Here is a 19,944-nt window from a genome sequence, read left to right on the forward strand (position 1 = left end):
TAAAAAGCCTTGTTACTTACGAACATATAAATAGCCAACAGAAAACCATGTTACTTCCAAACAAATAAATAATCAGCCAATAAAGACCCACGTTACTTACAAACATATAAATAGCCAATAGGAAGCCGGCGTTGTAGAGGATGTAAATGACGGCGAGGACGATGAGCACGATGGAGTCGACCCTGTTGGCGAGGGCGGGGTCACTGAGCAACGTCGTCACGATGCCGTGCCACGCGCATACGCCGGACAGCATCACCATGGACGCCAACAGATATTTGTCCTGGAAATAATAAGGTAACACTTTACTCAGGACAGTCCTGCTGAAAATAAATAGGGTACCTCAGTAGTGTAGGAAAGTGCAAAAAGTGTGTGTGTGTGGGAGGGGGGCACACTTTTATATTTACATACTTTTACACTATTATAAAGCAAATATAAAGCAAAATATCTAAAAGGGGGGCACATGCCCCCCCCCCCCCCCCGCTTCCTACGCCAGTGTACCTGCATGTCAAACTTACGCAATGTAGGACATCCAATAGCCGAAGATTAATATATCAAAGTGATCTAGTGGTGTCGTTAAACAAAACAAAAAATTTAATTTTGAAACGTATCCAACGGGAACGCCCTCCAACAGACTGCTTGCATGTCCAACCTCTGGTGTGTTTATCGGGGCGAGCGCACACGAACACTTTGATTGGTACCATCTGTCATATGACATTCAGCTAACGCTAAGTGCACTGACTGAGATCGAGGGCGCAAAGCAAAGTTCCTAGAGGGTATGCTCCATCTGTAAAGGTTTGGAAACTAGAAGGCCTGAAATGCAATTCCCTGCATTCTACAAGTAAAATTCATCTCTGTCTTAAGATTTACTACCAATAATATTTTGATTCAGAATTATTGAGGTAATTTATCTCTATGGACAAGCTTGTAAAATCCCCAGGGGGCGGGGGAAGGAGGAGAGCAAAGTGGGCGTAAAAATAGTTCGTATTTTTGTTGGTGGACGCTATGACGTAAAACCGCATTTGGAGCCAAAATTTCATCGCGCATGAACTAGGACGTGCTCGTATCTCTGTACAAAGCAGAGTTAAAAAGGTGTTTTGACTATGGTCGTGACAGTATAAGCTCTTATCAATTACTAGAGGACTGCCATTCAAAAGGATGATACATTCTTCAGCTTCATTTGGTTCGTAATATCAAACCTCTTTAGCGAACCCATTAGGTTTTCACATCCCAACTAGTGTCACACGAATGGTACACCAAAGACCGTGGTACGTGTTGTCTTGTCTGTGGGGAAACAGCATATAACAGATCCTCTGCGGCTACTGGAAAACTGTAGCAAGTTTCTCCTGATGACTACGTGTCAGAATAATCAAATGTTTGACATCCAATAGCCGATGATTAATTAATCAATGTGCTCTAGTGGTGTCGTTAACCAAAACAAACTTTAAACATAACACCGAACCTATAACAAGTTCTGGAGTAGAAGCACCACTGCACAGTCAACTTGCATTTCGTGTAAGTCTTGCTATGTTTATTGTATTGTATCTGGACAAAACGTAACCTGCATATGACAGAGCTCAATGGATATGTGCTCCAGTGGTGTCGTTAACCGAAACAAACTTGGTTTGACAAATCGTAACCAGAATAAGTCGGAGCTCAGTGGATAGTTCGACAGCTGTGATGAAATACTCCAATGAATCACTGTCGAAACAGTGATGATACCACCTAGGTGTTCGCGAAAATCGAAATGCCACCAATTTCTCTATTTTTGTTCGTTTACCTCTACTTAACACACCATGACCAATCAGTACATTGTAAACAATTTGCTAGTAATTACTCAGTCTAGGAGCTTAGGTGAAAGGTGAAAATAATTGAACATCAACAACAAAATCAGATTAAAGTAAACCATGGCTCATCCAGTACATTTATAAGAGTGTTTTAATGAATTAAATACGAAGAACAGGTTAAGCCCATAAGTAACGTAAAGCTACTTGTTTCTTCCAGTTAGGCAAAGGAACGAAAAAGAAAGGAATGTTTGTTTAACGACACCTCGGCAGATTCTAAACAACGGCCATGTGGTGTCTAACATATGGTTACAGGAGTCGAAATACTACCGGTCCGTTCGATGTTTGCCGGTCAACATTGCCGCGAGCTGGGAGATATTTTTGCCTGCCGTCCCGTTGGGCCAGCTATTATATTGCATTTATACTTTTTGTTTGGTTCGGCAGGTTTTCATTCTGTCCCGTGGAATTTGTAGCTTACGGGAGGAATTTCAGCCAATTTCGACCCCTGGATTATTTCGACACTTGGTCAAGATGGACAGACAGACATCCAGACAGACATCCAGACAGTCAAACAGAAAGACATATAGTCAGAAAAACAGAAAAACAGACAGACATACAGAACTTGTAAGATATGTTTACTGCTATCTAAAAGCAAAAAGGAATATTTTATACGTTCATTTTCCAATTTACAGGACAGTCCAAACCACGACCGTTGATGTCTCTGCTGTGAGTCATGGATGAACATCAAATTCCATCTATGGAAGTCGATCCTATGACCCATCACACTGCAAGCGAATGCTCTACCACTGATCTGCATCTACCCTCACCTCTTACATTTAGGCACGCTTTAAAGTGTAACATAATTACTACAAACTATGATTTAAGAAACCCAAACCAGTTCACTATTACATAGTCTTGACATGTGCATGTATAAAATGATGTATCCTGCTCACAAAAAGCCAAGTTTTGTGAATCTCTAGAACAAAGGTTATTGTATTAACATGCAGAGGGGATCCCGAGGGGAATGTGCAAATTATTCTAGTCTACAACAAACTTATGATAAATTGACAAAAAATATCTAGTCTACAACAAACTTATGATAAATTTACAGAAAATGTATGGGTTTTTTAGTTGTATTTTTGTAATTGTACCCTCCTTTAAAATTCTTGATCCACCACTTACATAGATAATTATAAGCACGTTTTAACAACTAGGACTAATAACATGTTGAGTATCTTTGTCACTATATTTTCGATCACCTTTAACAACTGATATCATTGCCATTTAGCATGCGTATGACATTCACTCAGTTCAGTTGTAAAACAGATATATTAATTATTGTAAAATGTCCACGAATAATCAAATATCCACATTTGATCTTGATGCAAGCTACAGACAGAACGAGTTACGTCACTTTGAAATAAACGTTATGTTTTTTTGGTTTTTTTCAAGTTGTTTATTTTGTGGGGCATTATTTATTTATCTCGCCGGGAGATTAATATAACAGTTATTTCACACTTCAGTTAGTGTAGCTGTATTCAGTAATTAATTGAAAAGATCGAAATATCTTTCTTATTTTTTCTTGTTCATGTAGATTTTTCTTTCAGTTTAATTTTGTCTGGAAAGGTTTGGGATAGCAATTGCGTTAATGCGGACCGAAAATTGACCATTTCATGAATTGTGGGTTTTTGTTTGTTTTTTTACTTTTAATCATACGTATATTTATTTATTTATTTATTTATTTATTTATTGTCCCCAGAATATAAAATGGCAGTGTCAGGGTTGGGGTGCCCTGAGCTCACTGTTTTACAATATCTTTAAAATTTCATATGGTATACACAGTTTTATATACATACATATAAATGGCAAAATATATACACACGAATAGATATAATCCATATACTTTATGTATATTGTTGTTGTGGATATTTTGTTTGTTTTTTATTTTGTTTGTTTTTTATTGATGATTTAAAAAAAAAAATTATTATCTGGGTCCACGAAGGAAAAAAAGAAAAAGGAAAATATGTTATGCACGGAATTAGTATTGATAAAAGAAAGTATTATGAAAAGATGTACGAAGGAGTAGAAAGTGCGAATTTAAAGGTATACTGTGACGGATTTAAGAATCGTATATCTCAAAACAATAATAATAAATGAAAATTACATTAATTTTTGGAAACCAAATCAGGCTATTTTAATTCCTTAACTGAACCATGATGGAGTGAAATCCATGTCAAACCTCTTGGCAATATTAGTTTTTGAATTATGGACCATTGCCATAATTCAATTATTTTTACAAAATATCATTCATAAATGGAGTATGGTGCTTACGTAGATGGTTGAATAAAGTACATTTAGTGACAAATCAAATATATGTTTTTTTCAGGTAATACTTTGTTAGGCTATTTAATAGGTCAATGGTCTGTGACAATATGCCCTTAACAAGTGCGAAATTCGTTTGTAGCTTTCATTTACCAATTTAAGGTTGCGGGACAAAAAATAAAGCGAATGGTTTGAAGATGCGGCGGAAGGTTCATATATAATTTAGTTTAGAAAAAAAAAAATTAAGACAAAACGACAAATATTTGGCATTTACTCGACTAGGTTGGTACTGTTTCACGGCCAGTTTTCTTGTGCAATCAAATAACTGTCATTAATTATGAAAACCATAATCGATTTTCGAAAAATGTTTTGTTTTTAAAAACTATATATATATTTAAAATCCTTCATAATGTTATATATATTTTAACTGACTGTTTAATCGAAAGTTGATCAGTTGATGCAAATCAATTATGACTGAAGATCGAAAATGAAATTCTAACAGATTTGAATTTTCCAACACTAAAGTTTATTATTTAATTTATAGCTACAAAGTCTTTGATGACAACAACAGGTGATCGAAAACATTATGACCAATATGTAAATGTATCTTTAGTATGTACATAATCTCAATTCCCAATTTCCGTAAGTTATGTTTTATTACAACCAATGCTCCACGGCAAACATATCAACGGTGGTGATATATGCAGTCCTTTATGGGGGAAGTGCAAATAAAAAGCCCTCGCTATTAATCAGTTATAATAGTAACTAATATGTGGTATCCTAATGTTAGCGGGTTTCGTCTTTACTATGTTTCATCAAGTGTCGTGATTACTCTATATTTGACAAAAGCAGTATATTTGGATAAATCAGCTTGTGTTGGTGTCATTAAATAAACCTTCCTTTCTAGTTTTATTGATCTTTTAAAAGATTCTTATAGACATATTTCAAAATAATTTTGGTCTATCTATAGCACAGCATGAACATTAAGTTCTCATCAACAGACTTTTAAAAACATTTTTCTTTTCAATGATTTTTTTTTTTTCATGATTCGGAATTACGCAGTGATCGAAAACATGTTGACGTAAGATACCCACCATGAACGTTAGGTAGGAGATTCTCGGCAGACTCTGATTGACCACCGACTTGAAGGTCACAATGGTAAGAACTAGCAGTAGGGTCAACTGCAGACGGTTCTCCGGCAATTCCAGCCTCACGGAGAACGTAGCAAACGACAGGCTGCATATCAAAAACTGTAACGAAAACAACAGCAGACGTTGTGATGCCACACACACAGACGGGCGTACAGGCAGTGGACGTACGTACCATGTAGGTGAGGTATGAGATTCTGGGAAGGCTCTGGTTAACCACCGATTTGAAGGCCACGGTGGTGAGGACGAGGGTGAACGTGATCTGGAGACGGTTCTGAGGCAGTTTATTATCCACGGAGAAAGTCGAGAACGAAAGACTGCATATTAAAAACTGAAAAGAAATCATTTAACTCAACATCTGCTATAAAACAAACATTACATTGACAAGTTGTTATCCACAGAGAAAGTTGAGAACGAAAGACTGCTTATTAAAAACTGAAAAAGAAATTATCCAACTCAACATCTTTTCTATAAAAAAAACCATTACACTGGAAGGTTGTTATCCACACAGAAAATCGAGAACGAAAGACTGAAAAGAAATCATTTAACTCAACATCTGTTATAAAAAATATTACATTGGCAAGTTGTTATCCACGGAGAAAGTCGAGAACGAAATACTGCTTATTAAAAACTGAAATCAAATTATCTAACTCAACATCTGTTCTATAAAAAACCCCATTATACTGGAAGGTTATTATCCACGGAGAAAGTTGAGAACGAAAGACTGCATATTAAAAACTGAAAAGAAATCATTTAACTCAACATCTGTTATAAAACAAACATTACATTGACAAGTTGTTATCCACGGAGAAAGTCGAGAACGAAAGACTGCTTATTAAAAACTGAAAAGAAATGATCTAACTCAACATCTGTTCTTTAAAAAAACCTCATTACACTGGAAGGTTGTTATGCACACAGAAAATCGAGAACGAAAGACTGCATATTAAAAACTGAAAATAAATAATTTAACTCAACATCTGTTATAAAACAAACATTACATTGGCAAGTTGTTATCTACGGAGAAAGTCGAAAACGAAAGACTGCATATTAAAAACTGAAAAGAAATTATTTAACTCAACATCTGTTATAAAACAAACATTACATTGGCAAGTTGTTATCCAAGGAGAAAATTGAGAACGAAAGACAGCTTATTAAAAACTGAAAATAAATTATCTAACTCAACACCTGTTCTATAAAAAAACCCATTACACTGGAAGGTTTATTATCCACGGAGAAAGTCGAGAACGAAACACTGCATATTAAAAACTGAAAAGAAATCATTTAACTCAGCATCTGTTATAAAACAAACATTACATTGACAAGTTGTTATCCACGGAGAAAGTCGAGAACAAAAGACTGCATATTAAAAACTGAAAAGAAATCATTTAACTCAGCATCTGTTATAAAACTAACATTACATTGACAAGTTGTTATCCACGGAGAAAGTCGAGAACAAAAGACTGCATATTAAAAACTGAAAAGAAATCATTTAACGCAGCATCTGTTATAAAACAAACATTACATTGACAAGTTGTTATCCACGGAGAAAGTCGAGAACAAAAGACTGCATATTAAAAGCTGAAAAGAAATCATTTAACTCAGCATCTGTTATAAAACAAACATTACATTGACAAGTTGTTATCCACGGAGAAAGTCGAGAACGAAAGACTGAATATTAAAAACTAAAAAGAAATCATTTAACGCAGCATCTGTTATAAAACAAACATTACATTGACAAGCTGTTATCCACGGAGAAAGTCGAGAACAAAAGACTGCATATTAAAAACTGAAAAGAAATCATTTAACTCAGCATCTGTTATAAAACAAACATTACATTGACAAGTTGTTATCCACGGAGAAAGTCGAGAACAAAAGACTGCATATTAAAAACTGAAAAGAAATCATTTAACTCAGCATCTGTTATAAAACAAACATTACATTGACAAGTTGTTATCCACGGAGAAAGTCGAGAACAAAAGACTGCGTATTAAAAACTGAAAAGAAATCATTTAACTCAGCATCTGTTATAAAACAAACATTACATTGACAAGTTGTTATCCACGGAGAAAGTCGAGAACAAAAGACTGCATATTAAAAACTGAAAAGACATCATTTAACTCGGCATCTGTTATAAAACAAACATTACATTGACAAGTTGTTATCCACGGAGAAAGTCGAGAACAAAAGACTGCATATTAAAAACTGAAAAGAAATCATTTAACTCAGCATCTGTATATTTATACAATGTGTTGTCTGTGGTTTTAATGTGCAAAATACCACTCAGAAGACTGCATATTAAAATGAAATCATTTAACTAAACATCTGTTTATGCAATGTGTTTGTGGCTACTGCTAGAATGTACATTCTAATACAACTGCCATATAAGCCTTTTTGCCAATAGTTAATTTTCGTGATAAATGGGACGATAGATGTACGCTGTCATGGGCAACCAGGATTTATCACGATGACAAAATTCCGAAAACTCGTCCGATATGATCTCATTTGGTCTCGTGTGTCGTGTTTTTGTTAGTATATTAATTCCGTACTTGTAAAACTGAAGAGAAATCATGTGACTAAACATCTTGACAATTATGTACAATGTACTTGTAATTTTTGGACTTCTTGGAAGAGACTAAAGACTGCATATTAAACATAGGAAAAAAATCATATAACTCAAAATCTACACAATTTGTGGTCCGAAATTAAACATGTTTATGAAACTCATGTTCTGAAAAAAGGAATCATATTGGAATTTTGTTTTCTTCATAAAGAAAGTATCGGAAAAAAGACTGAAAAGAAATCATGGATCTCAACATAATTGTATTTTTGCAATGTGTTGTCTGTGGCTAATCATGGATCTCGACATAATTGTATTTTTGCAATGTGTTGTCTGTGGCTACTGCTATAAAACATGTTGCAATGGAAGAGTATTCTCCACGGAGAAAGTCGCAAAAGAAAGATTGCATATTAAGAACTGAAAACAAAAAATCATGTATCTCAACATCGAGACAATTTATAGTCAGTAATCGAACCCCTTATAATTGTTAATGCATGTAGTTTAAAAGGACATCAATGACGTGTTCAGGAAAACAGTCTGTCCCGAGCGCTCTAGAAGGATTCAATATACCGTTACGTCACATTAAGACAATTGAGAGCGCTCGCCAAAGTTTGCTTCCTTCAACACCTTACAGATACTAGATATATATATATATATATATATATATATATATATATATATATATATATATATATATATATATATATCTTCTACAGATAATGGTATTCTTCAACTTTATATAAAAACGTCTAACAAAAGGACAACTTTTTTAAAAAGTAAACATCTATCCAGAAATATATATGCATTTCGAATTTTTCTGGAGGTTTAATTGTCCCCTCCCCAACCTCCTTAAAGCTATATATGGCCTTGTGAAATAATCACAGGTAACAGAAGTACATCCATTAAAACCTATACCCACTGACCCTTTCTAAAAGTGGTAAAACAAATTTAGTATTTGATTTGTCTGTCCTTTCATAAACAATCTTTATTTAGACAATACCATAATTTATTGCATTAGACTCCAGCTCTTACCGTAACCATGAATATATTCCACACGAAATATCCCGGCCTACGTGCCGCCCGACATTTGACGGAAATTGCCGAACGTTTGACACTATTGTCCGCCTGATCGATAATAATTTCCTTCTGTTCACACTCCGTGTGTATGTACAGGTGCCACTCCTGCTCGTCCACAAAACTCTGTCGGTTCACCATGTTTCGGTTCTCTGGGTCCTCGCATATCTCCACTTCGTACGAGGGAAACTCCGAGGCAACGGTTATTGTTAGATCCTGTGAGGAGTAAAAACAAATCACAGTTATCCTGCTATTATAAGTTATTGTTAAATCCTGCGAGTAAAACAGTAACTGTTAAATCCTGTGAGGAGAAAAAACAAATCACAGTTACCCTGCTATTATAAGTTATTGTTAAATCGTGAGGAGAGAGAAAAACAAATCACTGTTACCCTGCTATTATAAGTTATTGTTAGATCCTGTGAGGAGAAAAAACAAACCACAGTTACCATGCTATTATAAGTTATTGTTAAATCCTGTGAGGAGAGAGAAAAACAAACCACAGTTACCCTGCTATTATAAGTTATTGTTAGATCCTGTGAGGAGAGAGAAAAACAAATCACAGTTACCCTGCTATTATAAGTTATTGTTAAATCCTGTGAGGATAGAGTAAAACAAACCACAGTTACCCTGCTATTATAAGTTATTGTTAAATCCTGTGAGGATAGAATAAAACAAATCACAGTTACCCTGCTATTATAAGTTATTGTTAAATCCTGTGAGGAGAGAGAAAAACAAACCACAGTTACCCTGCTATTATAAGTTATTGTTAGATCATGTGAGGAGAGAGAAAAACAAATCACAGTTACCCTGCTATTATAAGTTATTGTTAAATCCTGTGAGGATAGAGTAAAACAAACCACAGTTACCCTGCTATTATAAGTTATTGTTAAATCCTGTGAGGAGAGAGTAAAACAAATCACAGTTACCCTGCTATTATAAGTTATTGTTAAATCCTGTGAGGAGAGAGAAAAACAAACCACAGTTACCCTGCTATTATAAGTTATTGTTAAATCCTGTGCGGAGAAAAAACAAACCACAGTTACCCTGCTATTATAAGTTATTGTTAAATCCTGTGAGGAGAAAAAACAAATCACTGTTACCCTGCTATTATAAGTTATTGTTAAATCCTGTGAGGATAGAGTAAAACAAATCACGGTTACCCTGCTATTATAAGTTATTGTTAAATCCTGTGAGGATAGAGTAAAACAAACCACAGTTACCCTGCTATTATAAGTTATTGTTAAATCCTGTGAGAAGAAAAAACAAATCACAGTTACCCTGCTATTATAAGTTATTGTTAAATCCTGTGAGGATAGAGTAAAACAAACCACAGTTACCCTGCTATTATAAGTTATTGTTAAATCCTGTGAGGAGAAAAAACAAATCACAGTTACCCTGCTATTATAAGTTATTGTTAGATCCTGTGAGGAGAGAGAAAAACAAACCACAGTTACCCTGCTATTATAAGTTATTGTTAAATCCTGTGAGGAGAGAGAAAAACAAATCACTGTTACCCTGCTATTATAAGTTATTGTTAAATCCTGTGAGGATAGAATAAAACAAATCACAGTTACCCTGCTATTATAAGTTATTGTTAGATCCTGTGAGGAGAGAGAAAAACAAATCACAGTTACCCTGCTATTATAAGTTATTGTTAAATCCTGTGAGGATAGAATAAAACAAATCACAGTTACCCTGCTATTATAAGTTATTGTTAAATCCTGTGAGGAGAAAAAACAAACCACAGTTACCCTGCTATTATAAGTTATTGTTAAATCCTGTGAGGAGAAAAAACAAATCACAGTTACCCTGCTATTATAAGTTATTGTTAAATCCTGTGAGGAGAAAAAACAAACCACAGTTACCCTGCTATTATAAGTTATTGTTAAATCCTGTGAGGAGAAAAGAATCACAGTTATTCTGTTAATATACGTTATTGTTAGGTCCTGTGAGTAAAATCAGTAACTGTTAGATCCCATGAGGAGAAAAATCAAACCACAGTTACCCTGCTAATATAACGCCTTTGGTCAAAAATGACATTTGCGGGATCAAATAGACAATAACACCCGCAAATCTAAAAACTCCATATGGTTATCTCCTAATTGTTAGATGTTGTGAGGGAGGGAAAATAAATTAGTTACACTTAGATTCTAGGAGTAAACTAAGTTAACAGCAATCACAATCAGATCATGTGAATAAAGAAAGAAAGAAAGAAATGTTTTATTTAACGACGCACTCAACACATTTTATTTACGGTTATATGGCGTCAGACATATGGTTAAGAACCACACAGATTTTGAGAGGAAACCTGCTGTCACCACTTCATGGGCTACTCTTCCGATTAGCAGCAAGGGATCTTTTATTTGCGCTTCCCACAGGCAGGATAGCACAAACCATGGTCTTTGTTGAACCAGTTATGGATCACTGGTCGGTGCAATTGGTTTACACCTACCCATTGAGCCTTGCGGAGTACTCACTCAGGGTTTAGAGTCGGTATCTGGATAAAAAATCCCATGCCTCGACTGGGATCCGAACCCAGTACCTACCAGCCTGTTGACCGATGGCCTAACCACGACGCCACCGAAGCCGGTATATCCTGTGAATACTGTTGGATCCTATGAATCACTGCCAGATCCTATACCGTTGTATTTAAAATAATCACTATTAAACAAAACAAAATAGACAAATGAAAACACGAGTACCTGAACATCGAATGGGAAATCGTTGAGCTCGAGGTTTTCCATGAAAGTGCCTTTAATGATTCTCTTCTCGGAGATGAAGGCCTCGCCGCGGCTGTTGAAGTTGACGCGATGACGCAAGATCTCTTTAGGATCCCCGTACGTGTTCTCTATGTATAGCTTGGGGTTCCAGTATTTCTGGAAATCGGAGATCTCGCCAACCTGAAAGTTAAAAAAAAATATAAAAAAATACAGTTTGTTTTAATCTCAGATCCTGTAAGTAAAACTGATTATACTGTTAGATCCTGCGAGTAGCAATAGTTCAGTGTTAGATTTTGTGAGTAAATATAAATTAAAAGTTTGTTTGTTTAACGACACCACTAGAGCACATTGATTTATTAATCATCGGCTATTGGATGTCAAACATTTGGTAATTTATACATATAATCTTAGAGAGGAAACCCGCAAATTTTTTCCATTAATAGAAAGGGTTCTTTTATATACACCATGCCACAGAATAAATTACAGGATAGCACATACCACGGCCTTTGATATACCAGTCGTGGTGCATTGACTGGAACGATAAATAGCTCAAAGGGCCCACCAACGGGGATCGATCCTTGACCGACAGCGCATCAGGCGGACCCAACCTGAAATCGTCACAGGAATATCGATTTAAAGATAGTCTAGACGCACCAAATTATCGAGATCGGACAATCATATTTGGCTATGTCCACTAAAAGTCTACTATTGTACTTCTTGGTTTTCGTCATTTTTTAAAAAGGTTATCGTAGTATTGTTGTTTTGTGATGGTTGAGTGATGTTTTGGTTTTGTTAACATAGAGTATATATCCAGTTCTGGTTGTTAGACCTTGATACTGTAGGTAGTACTAAACCAAATAACTTCCGGCTGGGTCAAAATTCGAAGTGCACCGAACTTTTGATAGAGAAGTCCTGTGATTGGTTATAAATGTGAGTGTGTTGGTTGTAAAAAATAATAGTTTCATCTGGGTAAAAATAATATGCAATTTTATTTCATCTAGTACCAAAGTGTCAAGTAGCCTTGTGCTTGAAACATGTATGGTTACCTGTAAAAAAAAAAGTACTCGAATTTTGTGCGGAACTAGGGTAGTCATAAACGCTACCCGTTATCTCATAAACGAGCAGCTTGACCCCCAATTTTTTTTTATTCATTTTAAGTGTGAGGGGTGGTAGTATTTATATCCGTGGTGTTTATGTTGATTGATACGCTGCAGGTAGGAGTTTTAGCCACATATGTTACTATTGTCGTCTATGGGATTTGATTTGGTAGTATACACCCTGTAACACTATTTGTCAAATCAAGCTTGGGAGTGGCAGTCATCTTGCAGAAAATATGATAGAAAAGTAAAGTTTGTTTTATTTAACGACGCCACTAGAGCACATTGATTTTTTTAATCTTATCATCGACTATTGGACGTCAAACATATGGTCATTCTGACACTGTTTTTTAGAGGAAACCCGCTGTCGCCACATAGGCTACTCTTTTACGACAAGCAGCAAGGGATCTTTTATTTGCGCTTCCCACAGGCAGGATAGCACAAACCATGGCCTTTGTTGAACCAGTTATGGATCACTGGTCGGTACAAGTGGTTTACACCTACCCATCGAGCCTTACGGAGCACTCAATCAGGGTTTGGAGTCGGTATCTGGATTAAAAATCCCATGCCTCGACTGGGATCCGAACCCAGTACCTACCAGCCTGTATACCGATGGCCTAACCACGACGCCACCGAGGCCGGTAAAATATGATAGATGTATCATCCTGGAAAATGGCAATCATCCTGCAGGAAAACAAAGATGTATCGTCATAGAGAATGACAGTCCTACTGCAGGAAAAATAACAGGCTGTATCAACCTGAATAGTGAGTCCCTGTGCAGGAAAAACAGGGCATATCGTCCTTGATAGTGGCAGTCATACTGCAGAAAATAGGAAGATGTATCGTCCTGATGAATGGCAGTTCTCCTACATGGGAATAATAGAGTGGCAGTCATCCTGTAGGAAAATAAGGATGTATCGTCCTGGAGAGTGGCAGTCCTACTGCAGAAATAATAAGGATATATCATCCTGGAGAGTGGCAGTCCTACTGCAGGAATCATAAGGCTGTATCGTCCTGGAGAGTGGCAGTCCTACTGCAGGAATAATAAGGATGTATCGTCCTGGAGAGTGGTAGTCCTACAAGGATGTATCGTTCTGAATGGTGGTAATCCTACTGCAGGAAAAACAAAGATGTATCGTTCTGAATGGTGGTAGTCCTACTGCAGGAAAAACAAGGATGTATCGTCCTGGAGAGTGGCAGTCCTGTTGCAGTAAAAATAAGGATGTATCGTCCTGGAGAGTGGTAGTCCTACTGCAGGAAAAACAAGGATGTATCGTTCTGAATAGTGGCAGTCCTGTAGAAAATTAGGATGTAGACTGACAGTTCTCCTGTAGGACAAATATGAAGGATGTATCGTCCTGGGGGTGGCAGTCCACCAGTAGGACAAATAGAAAGGACGTATCGTCCTGGAGAGTGACAGTCAACCAGTAGGACAAATAGGAAGTGATTTACCTTTTTATACAGAGTCATGGCCAGATCAATTTGAACTTTAATGGGAATTTAATCAAGGCCATAACTGTCAAAAATGGAATTTATTCATATTTGATACATTTGTGGTGCCCGATACGGGACGTGCATTGATTTAGCAGTACTCTCGGCATGCTTGTTTACTTTAACATAAACATTATATAATGACGCAATAAAGTATTAAGTTTCCTCTGGAAATTACGAAACAGAATAGCCTATGATTAATTAAGCAATCTGCACTAGTGGTATCGTTAAACAAAGTAAATGTTTAACTTTAAAAAATCCCATAAAAAAACAGGGTAGCAAGCGCTCGCAAACAATCGGCCTCTTGAACAAACACCAGTTCATCGTTTGTTATAAACTTCAAAAACGACACCTGTCTATAACAGTTAAACAAATTAACTGGGGTTTTTTCCTTCCACCTTCAGGGTTATTAGGTGGTTATCTCCCCTCACGAGAACTCATTAGTCAGGAAGACTTAAAGATAACTTCGCTCAACTCACAAATGTACCTGGCGATTCCATTTTGTGAATGTAACTTCAAAGATGTGTTAACTTAAGTGAATATTTCAGCGTTTGTCGAAGGATATATTTGGTTTGGGCACTAGCCAGATATGCTTAGAAGTACTTTTTGAAAAGCACTGAACAGTATTAAGACTGTTGGTAAATCGATCAAAGATTCGTTATGAAATTGCTATAGAAAGGAGAGAAAAAGCAATGTTTAATAACAGCTCAGCACATTATAAAATTGACCATTTGGTGTCTAATTACTTGATTGCGAGAGAGAGAGAGAGAGAGAGAGAGAGAGAGAGAGAGAGAGAGAGAGAGAGAGAGAGAGAGAGAGAGAGAGAGAGACAGAGAGAGATGGGGGGGGGGGAGAAAGAGAGCTACCGAAAAAGCATACATACGATACATACGACACACACACATACACACACGCGCACACACACATCCACACACCATACACACACACCATACACACACCACACACACACCACACACACATACCAAGAGCATGCGCAGGAATGCTAGCAGGGGTTGTGACTGGCAACCGAAGTTTGTAGGGCGGGGGGCGGAGTTGGGGCAAGTAATACTCCACCGAAAAATGTACTTAGAAACAAGAAAATTTGCTTGTGCAGGGAAGGGTTTCGACCACCGAACCACTCGCCGTTCACAGGCTCTTACATACACACCCTCCACCATCAGTCCACCCACCCACTCATTTCATTGTTATAGCGGTAGGGGGCGGGATTTAGCTCAGTCGGCTGAGTGCTCGCTCGAGGTGCTGGCGTCGCAGGATCGAACCACCTCGGTGGATCCATTCAACTAATTGGGGTTTTTTTCTCGTTCCAACCAGCATACCACAACTGGGCTAATGCCGTGGTATGTGTTTTCCTTTCCTGTCTATGGGGAAAGTGCATATAAAAGATACCTTGCTGCATTAGGAAAAATGTAGCGGGTTTCCTCTGATGACTATGTGTCAGAATTACCAAATGTTTGACATCCAATAGCTGGTGATTAATGAATCAATGTGCTCTAGTTGTGTCATTAAACAAAACAAACTTTGAAACTGAAGATCAGTAACTAACGATGATTAAAGTATTAATTAATCAATGTACTCTAGTGGTGACGTTAAACAAAACAACTAAAAAATAGAGCGGTACTGTCATATAAACGTCAAGAAGACTGTAAACCTTTCTCTCACTAATACAACTGCTAGTCTATTAACCTAGATTAAAATCAGTGTTGGCATGTAAAGACTAATCTGCACTGAATGCTCGCGATGTCTCGAAGGGTTTATTGGCAGGTAACTATACTTGGAAATCCCCAACTAAACTGTTTCCCAAGTGAGAGATAATTAAGTAAGAAATAGGTACTTTTTTTTTTGTGACGCCGCGTTTCTGAGTCAAGGTTACCAATGACGTAAACACGAAGGTCGTCGAACACCAAGTTCAGTTTATGAGTATTGTGTGCTTACGAACTCTTCCCGGCATCGGTAGTGTCGTTGTTAGGCTATCGGACTCTCGGCTTGTAGGCACTGGGTTCGTATCCTGGTTCCGGCTCCCACCCAGAGGGAAGTTAATGGCTCAGTGGGTAGGTGTATGACCACTACATTGACTTCTCTCTCACTAACCACTGACCCACTGGACAGACAACCCCAGATAGGTGAAGTATGTTTCCAGGATATATATCTACATATATATATATATATATATATATATATATATATATATATATATATATATATATATATATATATACGATGCCACTAGAGCACATTGATTTATTAATCATCGGCTATTAGATAAGAAACCCGGGTCTTAGAGAGGAAACCCGCTAGATTTTTTTTTATTAGTAGCAAGGAATCTGTTATATGCACCAACCCACAGACAGGATAGCACATACCACGGCCTTTGATATACCAGTCATTGGATGGAACGAGAAATAGTTCACTGAGAGAGAGAGAGAGAGAGAGAGAGAGAGAGAGAGAGAGAGAGAGAGAGAGAGAGAGAGAGAGAGAGAGAGAGAGAGAGAGAGAGCATTCTCAGATGGCGTTTTATTTTTCTCAACCCGTACCCCACGACTAGTATATCGAATGCCATAGTATGTATTGTCCTGTGGGAAAGTGCATATACAAGATTTAAAGTTAAAAATGTAGCAGGTTTCTTCACTAAGACTGCATGCCAAATACGAAATGTTTGATATCCAATGACAATTGTTTAATAAATGAATGTGCTCTAGTGATGTCGTTAAAGAAAACAAATCTTCAGAAACAAATTTGATGTGACTAGATGTTTTTGTCTAAAGTGCCCTTTGTGTCCACCTAGAGATGACCTTCTATTACTGTGCCCTGAATCTTTTTATACAACCACCCAACCTTGTTTTAGTTCGATACGGCCTTGATCCAGTAACGCGGCTGCAGGACTTTTCTAGAGGGGGTATTCCAAAGCCAGCGGAGTGGCGAGAGGGGGGACGGGGACCATGCCCCCCCCCATCAAATAATACATACATACATACATACACACACACACACACACACATATATATATATATATACATATATACACACACACACACACACACACACACACACACACACACACATACATATACATAGTGTGGGTTGCTCCCCCCCCCCCTCCGCCCCCAATATGGGTTGGCCCCTATAAGATCTTGGCTACGCGAGTGTCCAAAGCACACTAACATGCATTATATAGAGGATTTTCATCGTTCTCTTAGATTCGCGGCAAGGTGCGCACCCTCACTGGATCCACCCCTGTCAAGTGCCTTTAATTTGGGTCTCAGCGATGATAGTTACTTCAACCTCACTTGTCTGTAACTTTAAGCTTTATTGGATGGGGGGCCAGTCTTGAAATACTCCAAAAGTAGCCACCAGGGCATTGGCTATTCCGTAAAGCCAATAGCCTACCGTGTACTAAAGGCGATGTAACCATTTATTCTCGTTAGCCAATGGTGTGCAATGTACCACAAACAACGTAATGAAATATATCCATTAGCTAATGGGGTGTAGTGTATTAAACAATGTGTAATGAAACATGGTCGAGAACCAGTGGTGTGTTATGTTATGAAACACACCGTTGTCAAATACGTTCGCTGTATTAGAATCTTTCAGTATGAGCTAAAAGAACATGCTCCCTTGGTGCGTTGTTGGTCTGGGATCGATCCCCGTCGGCGGGGCCGTTGGGCTATTTCTCGTTACAGCCAGTACACCACGACTGGTATCTTAAAGGCCGTGATATGTATTATCCTGTCTGAGTGATGATGTATACAAAAGATCTCTTGCTACTAGTGGAAAAATGTAGCGAGTTTCCTCTTTAAGACTATATGTAAAAATTACCAAATGTTTGACATCCAATAGCTGATGATTAATTAGTGATTTCCCTAGACATTTGGCAAGGCATGGTAGGGCAAAAAGATTGGGGGCATTTTTACCATTTTCGGGGCACTTGTTTTTTATTAAAAATACACAAAAATTAATTGAAATAAACATTAATGTAATTTATGACTTTTCATTCGACCAATCAAAACCTTACTTGCAAAATCATGTCAGTGATTTGGAAAGAAACTGAAAACATTCGGGATTATGCCGAGGGTATACGAAATGATTCGGGTTAATTACGAAGTATAAAATTTTATATAAAATTCGTTTCAAGACAAAAAAAAAAACCCATGATGGTATAGCCATAAAATCTGTTTATACTAGTATACAATCCAGAGTTTATTACTGCATCTTTCCCTCTGAAATAGACCAACAAGTTCGCCTATGGTATAAATAGTCTCGCCCGATATTTGTTTTTGTTTTTTTAATAGAATTTGTATGCTCTCCGATAACGCTATAAAAGGTGAAGTGTAATTGATCGATATTTAAATTGTCATTCTATACTTTCATTCCGAGTTTTGATCACGATGAGGCAAGACCTTTGTCCATGCTCTCTCTCGAGTTACACCCCCCCCCCCCCCACCTGGGGGGACTGATGAAATCTTACGGAGCTTTGCTAGAGTACCGGATTACGTACACCGGGTCACGGGCCTCCGTGACCTTGGTGTACGGGGACCCGGTACCACCGAAGAAAGGAAGGTGGAGGAAGACGTGCGCCAGGGAAGGCTCAGGGGGAGATAAAACCGGCTCCTTCTGCTTCGCCACCCATCGCCCCCCCCCCCCCCCCCCCCCAAGAAGACTGGATCGGAAGAGGCACCAGCCCCGGACATCCCGACTTCTAGGATGGACCAAGATGGACCAACTCCACAGGCCACTACTTCAGCGCCTCCGGTTGTGCCGCCGATTATACAGGCGGCACCCGTTGAGGCGCAGGCCCGAAAAACGGCTGTAGTGAAACGGAAGGCAACCACTCCCCCGAGTGGCCAACCGGACAAGCCAAGCCAACCGTTGCAACCGCCGAAACCCGACGACCCACAAACCAAACAGTGGACACTACAGGCCGGCAAACTTCAACAGCGGTATGCTAACCTCGTGAGGATGAACTTGGAGGACGTCACCAAACTGTATATCAATCCCAGACCAACAGCCTGGGTCAAGCTCCCAAGGAGCCCAGAGGGAGAGTTCGCCATCACCAGAACCCTACTGCGTGACAAGGAGGAGGCGTGTATTCTTACCATACACCAAGCCGGAGTTTACCATCAGGGAATGCTGTTGAAAGAAATGGACAACCCGACGATACATCGTATCGTGAAGACGATATCGGGGGCCAACTACCGTCCATTGGTCAGGCAACTAGCAGTTAGCCCGTACCGGCACTTCTTCACGAATATTGACTCCTCCAACTTCATCGGATCACCCTAGACGCCAACCTTTGCTAGGACAGGTAACAACCTCCTTTTTGGGCTAGTTGGACTTTAAACATTTTCGATCGAGTTCAAAATTCTTATGTTTATTTTTTTATAAATAGTCTGACGCATTTTACTTTGGCGCCCGATCAATTGCTCAAAATCACCTTAAAACCATTTCGGCCGAGCAGTCTTAACAATTTTTTGGCTTAACTTAGAGTCCAGACATGTTTTTGAATGCAGTTATTCATAGTAGACTTAGGTTTTTGACAAGTTTTACCAAGGAATCGAAATTCAGCCAATCACAGCACGGCTATCACTTGGTGTCTGCTATTTGGTCCGCGCTCTCGCTGGACTTCACTAAATGACTTTATTCCAAATTCCGTCCACTTCAAACTCAATCCACCCCCTCCTGCTCCGGGATTAGTCACTGGCGAAGTCAGAGGCTAAGTCCGTGGTGGGCGTGCCTGAA

General features: G+C 38.2%; 1 protein-coding gene across 3 annotated transcripts in view; it reads right to left on the bottom strand.

Annotated features, from left to right (window-relative positions):
- The window catches only part of LOC121387632, a 168,440-nt gene that overhangs the window by 17,921 nt on the left and 130,575 nt on the right, over window positions 1-19,944 (bottom strand). For all 3 annotated transcript variants that reach the window (XM_041518804.1, XM_041518803.1, XM_041518805.1), the window contains exons 4-7: window positions 11,585-11,782; window positions 8,841-9,098; window positions 5,198-5,353; window positions 101-280 (exon numbers count right to left, since the gene is read on the bottom strand). In XM_041518804.1, the coding sequence (XP_041374738.1) occupies window positions 101-280; window positions 5,198-5,353; window positions 8,841-9,098; window positions 11,585-11,782 (792 nt within the window). The remainder of the gene's footprint in view (window positions 1-100; window positions 281-5,197; window positions 5,354-8,840; window positions 9,099-11,584; window positions 11,783-19,944) is intronic.

This window comes from Gigantopelta aegis, chromosome 13 (assembly GCF_016097555.1).
Source record: "Gigantopelta aegis isolate Gae_Host chromosome 13, Gae_host_genome, whole genome shotgun sequence".
Lineage (NCBI taxonomy): Eukaryota > Metazoa > Mollusca > Gastropoda > Neomphalida > Peltospiridae > Gigantopelta > Gigantopelta aegis.